This window comes from Euphorbia lathyris, chromosome 10, assembly GCF_963576675.1.
Source record: "Euphorbia lathyris chromosome 10, ddEupLath1.1, whole genome shotgun sequence".
In the NCBI taxonomy this organism is placed as follows: domain Eukaryota; kingdom Viridiplantae; phylum Streptophyta; class Magnoliopsida; order Malpighiales; family Euphorbiaceae; genus Euphorbia; species Euphorbia lathyris.
Genome location: NC_088919.1, coordinates 47,856,443 through 47,862,150, shown reverse-complemented (window position 1 = coordinate 47,862,150; position 5,708 = coordinate 47,856,443). Strand labels below are relative to the sequence as shown.

General features: G+C 33.0%; 1 protein-coding gene across 4 annotated transcripts; it reads left to right on the top strand.

The window, feature by feature from the left end:
- Positions 1–1,202: 1,202 nt before the first annotated feature.
- LOC136209406 (F-box/kelch-repeat protein At3g23880-like) lies at positions 1,203–3,556 on the top strand. Of its 4 annotated transcripts, none has more exons than XM_066000863.1 (4): positions 1,203–1,465; positions 2,109–2,513; positions 2,676–3,054; positions 3,160–3,556. In XM_066000863.1, the coding sequence occupies exons 2-4, from the start codon at positions 2,122–2,124 to the stop codon at positions 3,484–3,486; spliced, it is 1,098 nt and encodes a 365-aa protein (XP_065856935.1). In that variant the 5' UTR covers positions 1,203–1,465; positions 2,109–2,121; the 3' UTR covers positions 3,487–3,556. The 4 variants fall into 4 exon arrangements, with proteins under 4 accessions (XP_065856935.1, XP_065856933.1, XP_065856934.1 ...); XM_066000861.1 differs by having other exon boundaries at positions 2,100–2,513; XM_066000862.1 differs by having other exon boundaries at positions 2,052–2,513.
- Positions 3,557–5,708: the final 2,152 nt, after the last annotated feature.

The window sequence follows — 5,708 nt, the reverse complement described above, 5'->3', positions numbered from 1 at the left end:
CTCTATTAATATAGTTCAAACTTTTTTTATGAGATTTTAATTTTAATTATATTGTAGTTTTATAATCTAATTTCCCAAATTAATTTATTTTTTCATTTCGAAACTTTTTTTCATACTATTTTTTTGGCCCTTCAAATTTTTGTTCATTTCAGTTTTTTCTTTGTTTTCTTTTTTTATACTAATTTGTACATAAATAATTTTTATGAAATTAATAATAAGTATTGAATAATTATTTTTTTAGAAAATTAGAAGTAACAAACATCTTTAATGGTATGTTATTTAAGAGTGTTATTTTTGTTTAAGTGGAAATACCTATCCATAGGTCGGGTTGGATTGGGCTTAGACCAGGCCTATCAGGCTTTCATATAAAAATGTTCAGTCCAAACCCAATCCAAGCACTATTAATTTAGATGGGTTCGGATCGGGCCAGTCGGACTCGGGCTTAAAAATCAAATCCCAAACCCAATCCATATAAATAACCTAAAAATATATATATAATTTTTAATTATAAAAAATAAAATTTATACTTAAAATTAAATATTTAATGTATAAATATATAAATTAATAATTAATATTAATAAACAGGTCGAGTAGGACCAGGCCGTCCTTTTTTTTATCAATCCCAACCTCGTCTGAAAAATAGTCAGACTTTAGTGGACCTCGACTGGATTGGGTCTATGATCAATTTTTATTGTCAAACTCCGGTTAAGAGATATAGACCTGGGCGGGCCGGACATGTGCTCGGACCCATGAACATATATCTAATATTATTATTATGGGAAAAGTACACAGAAATTCATCTTTTAACAACTATTTACAACCATGTCAAGTTATAATTTTGGATTATGTTAAACTAGTAAAATCAGTACTTTTAATATATTTTAAGGATTAGAATTTATAAATTAGAAGTCTAGAATATATTTTTTAAGGTTTATGATTTATGAATTGGAGCTTAAAATTTTTAAATTATAGTGTAAAACCATTTCGTCTCCACAAGTTAGCCTGTCTGCCTGCAAGGCCCAATCGAAGCAGATTGTCCCCGACCTTAAGGGTTCCGGATAGCGTCCCTTCACTTGTAGTTTCGCTTCATAATATATAAAAAATAATGATATATTAAAAATTAAATTTAGTGATATAATTTAGTTGTAATTTTATATTTAAGTATGATATTCACGACCCTATTATTACTGTGTCTAAAGAAGAGCAGGAAATAGAGGCTGGCGGCTAGGAAAAACTTGTTTGGAGAAAAAGGTGCTGGAGGTCCTAGTCTAGAGAGAAGATAGAAATCCCTAATCCCCGATCTCATCTCTTCTTCACGCCTTCACCCACCCTCAGTTCTTTCCGTCTGAGTTCCGACGAGGCCTTCAATCCGGCCGTCCCTGCTGGTTCCACCTTCGGTTAGCACAAGCTCTTCGTGTCTGGCAGACTAATCACTTATAATTTCCCACTCCAATTTGAGTTCAAGGTATGCAAAACTCTATCCATAAAGGTTTCTTTTCAATTGCCATTTTCCAATTTTCATTGCTTCGTTTTAGATTTGCTATGGGGATAAATTGAAAATGTAAACTATTTTGAATTGAAAATAGTCAATGGTTTCGTTTTAGACTTGATTTGATTCCTGTAACTCTGTAAAGTATTTTCAATTTTTTGTCAGTTATCACAATTTTAGGCTAATAATTGTTTGTCATTTGTGTTGAATTTCATCACTTTCTGTTTGAAACTTGAAAAGGATGTATTTAAGAATCAAGCGATTGAGAAATTAAGTGTTAGGTTTGGACCACTTTTTGTTTGTATACATTGCAGGTTTCTCAGTTGAGAAATCGTTGGCAGAAGAAAATCTTCCACATGTATGTGTTGATTTCAAATCAGTGCATTCAAATCATTGCTTTGCTGCTATTTTCTATGGTTTTATTTGATATTTCATCTCAATTGGGTTATTCTCGTGACATGTTTTCATATTTGATCTTTGATTATAATTGTTTTTGCTGCTATTTGGATTTTGGTTCTCTGATGTGATTATTATGATTGTTCTCTAATCTAAGTTCATTTAGTTGTGGAACTATTTATATATATATATATATATTTTCCATCTTTTCAAGCTAAATCAGGAGGCGGGCTGCCATGGGTTTGGAAAATCTTCAGATAGATCTAATAACCGAAATCCTGTTGCGGTTGCCGGTGAAGTCTCTTCTCCGTTACCGATGTGTTTGTAAAGCATTCAATTCCATCATCAGTAGCCAGAACTTCATCAACTCGCATGTCAAAATAACATCCGACAAAAGAACTCACCGACAATTGGTTTACCGAGAAAGCCAGTCAGCGACGGACAAAAATTCCCTCAAAATTCATGTTTTAGACATCAAAGATGGCTCCAAAAAAGTCTTCCCTATCATCAATATGCCCCCACTGCATTCCTTCAACACCTTCTTGCAAGCTCACTGTAATGGTTTGCTTCTCCTCGGTCAATCTTTTAACAGCCTTACTGTTTGGAATCCATCCACCAGGAAATGCAGGTAGAGCTGTCAATTTTTGACGGGACAACATAATTCAATGTTAAACACGGCTCGTTTTATATGATTACCATTTTCGGTTGTTATTTATATCCATATATAATCATGTGACATTATATTGATCATATAAACATGGATAACTGGTTTTGACATTCTTAAATGCAGGAAACTTCCGGTTTGCCCTGTGAAAGTCCCTCATAATGCCTGCGGAGTAACCAAATTTGGTCTCGGCTATGATTCTTCTGCAGATGATTACAAGGTTGTAGTAATCAAAGAAATCCAAGGACCAAAAATTTCTCGAGTAGTCGAGGTTTGGATTTTCGGATTGAACTCGAATTCTTGGAGAAAAATTCAAGATTTTCCTTACCTTGAATATCGAATCGAAGATGTCGAGAGTGGAACTTGCTTCACAGATGGTGCTTTGCATTACTTGTGCCGTCATGGCCAATCGTATATAATTATTGCTTTCGATTTGGAGAAGGAGACATTCTCCGTGGTACCTCAACCTGTTTATGAAACTTCAGGTTGTCTGACCCGTTTGCAGGTTGGGCTATAAATTCTTGACAAGATAACACGAGTTGCTGATTTTCATTTTTGTTGTGGTTACGTATATAATTATGAAATGAAAACCTGACACCTCTATTTTCAGGTTTTGGAAGGTCGTCTTTGCATCAGCTTTTGCTCTGTTCTCTTAAATGAAGTCGCGTTATTCGTTAGGAAGAGGGATGGAACAGAGTTTAGTTGGAGTAAGTTATTCTCTGTCTCAACTGAAATAATTTATTGTCTGAAATTTGGGAAACTGTTGGGGCTTTCAGATGGAGGAGATAAGATTCTGATTTTGTATAATAAACATATATTTTCATATGAAATAGGACTATGTGTCCAAGATATTGGGATTAAGGATATCCAATCTGCAGTGGATTTAGATCTTATTTTATGCATTGAGAGTTTGGTTTCTGTAGGTTGTACAGATTAACCAAAAGACAAATAATGTAAGCATCCTCGGGTTTATATGTATCTTAGTAACTTGTCGGTAGGCCGTGCAAGTAGAGTATAAAGTTTGTTTTCGCAATGAAACGGATTCTGTTGGTATGCCAACATCAAGACTACTTATCATGTCAGAAAATCAACGTTTAGCATGCTTATCATTTTTAACACGATAATCTATTTTGACACTTAGAGGGTGAGCCTTGGCGCAACGGTAAACGTTGTTGTCGTGTGACCAAGAGGTCATGGGTTCGAGTCTTAGGAGCGGCCTCTTGCCAAATAAATTGGCAGGGGAAGGCTTGCCCCCAGTACACCCTTGTGGTGGGACCCCTCCCCGGACCCTCGCTCAGCGGGGACGCGTAGTGCGACCGGGCCTTTTTTTTTTTTTTTTTAATCTATTTTGACACTTGTACATTGTTGTGGTTTCATCTATTGATAGATACGTACTCAATTATGTTCGTACTCAATTCATATAATGGGCTAAGATTTGATCATGTATCAGATTTTGGGGAGCTATTCTATTTATTACCCCTAACCCTAAAGAAAGGTTATTGGCGAGGGCTGGATTCGAACCCGAGCTAAGCTAAAGATAGAATTCCAAGGTAGCTAGTCCCGGTGCCCTATTACCCGTGTTAAGCCTTATGCCTATGAAAGAATGTACGCTTGCTTACCTGTTTCGAAACATTCCAGTTCTATGTAGAAAGAAACTATGTAGACGAGAAGGGCGACAAACTAACTAGACGTAATATCACTTTTTTTCTTCTTCAATTTTTGGTTTACGATTTTATATCCGAAAGTATGCTGGTGTTAGATTCAAGTATTTTAATTTCAAACTAAGCCTATTTCAAAACCGAACTGAACAAGACTATATTTTCAGTTCGGTTTTGATTTGGTATCGGTCTATGATCACCCTTAATAATGGGCCTGTCCATCTACTTGTATTGGACTTGTAGAATACATGGCCAATTCGCATAGTCCATATATTTTAAGGATTGAAATTTATAAATTAGAAGTCTAGAATATATTTTTTTAGGGTTTATGATTCATGAATTGAAGTCTAGAATTTTTAAATTAGGGTGTAAAATCATAATATATAGAAAATAATGACATATTAAAAATTAAGTTTGGTGATATGACGTAGTTGTAATTTTATACTTAAGTATGATATTCATGTAATTGACCCATATGAATAATTGTAAAGGTAAATTACACAATAGTCAGGATTAACAAATTATTTACAAGTGTCTCAAATCCTTAAACAAATTTATTTAAATGTCAAATTTGGTGGTTTTTTAAAAACTGTTTTTTTTCTTACAATTAATTAACTGGAAATTTGACAAAAACAAAAATAAAGTTATGATATTATGATATTTTAAGATTTAAAATCATATAATGATAAAATGTATAAAAACGATTTTTATAATTGTAAATAAAAATTAGAATATAATTTTTGATGTAATTTTCTCTAATTATAATGATAACAATTTGTTAATTTGTAAATCTTTATCCTTCAAAGAAAGTACTAAACTTGAGATTTTATGTCTTTCTTTTATTAATTAAGTACTATTCCAATAGTTGATATTCATATACTCCGAGTATTACAATAAATAAATAAATATCAAGTATTGACAAGTTATGTATATTCTGGTGATATTTTTTCAAAAATTATTCCAAAATGAATGAATGTTCACTTACATATTGAAAAGTATAGAAAATAATAAATCATAATAACACATTTTAATTTTTCAATCTATTAAAATTTACTGCTAATAAGGAACCTTCAATTTGACAAACACAATTTAATTTAAATATCTTATCAAAGTTGAGGTGCCCGCTATGGTTACTTTGTTTTTTACAAAGTACCGTTACTTGGTGTGGTTTTCACCATTGGATGATGGAGTATAAAATTAATCCAATGGTGAAAATGAGCACCAAGTAACGTTACTTTGTAAAAAACAAGTAACCATAGCGGACACCTTCGTGTAATTGACCCAAAGATAAAACTATTTACTTTTAGTGTGGGCTTAGATAACAAAATTGGGCCTAAAATACTAAGTTAATGAGCCCAAAACCTAGAACCTGTTGGAACCCATTTATAATTTAGGCTGAAACTACTAGTTGGTCTTCAACTATCCAAAGTTTTATCATTTTATCACGGCCTATTATTTGATGACATTTGGTTCATGATCTATCCGAATTAGTGAAATTTTA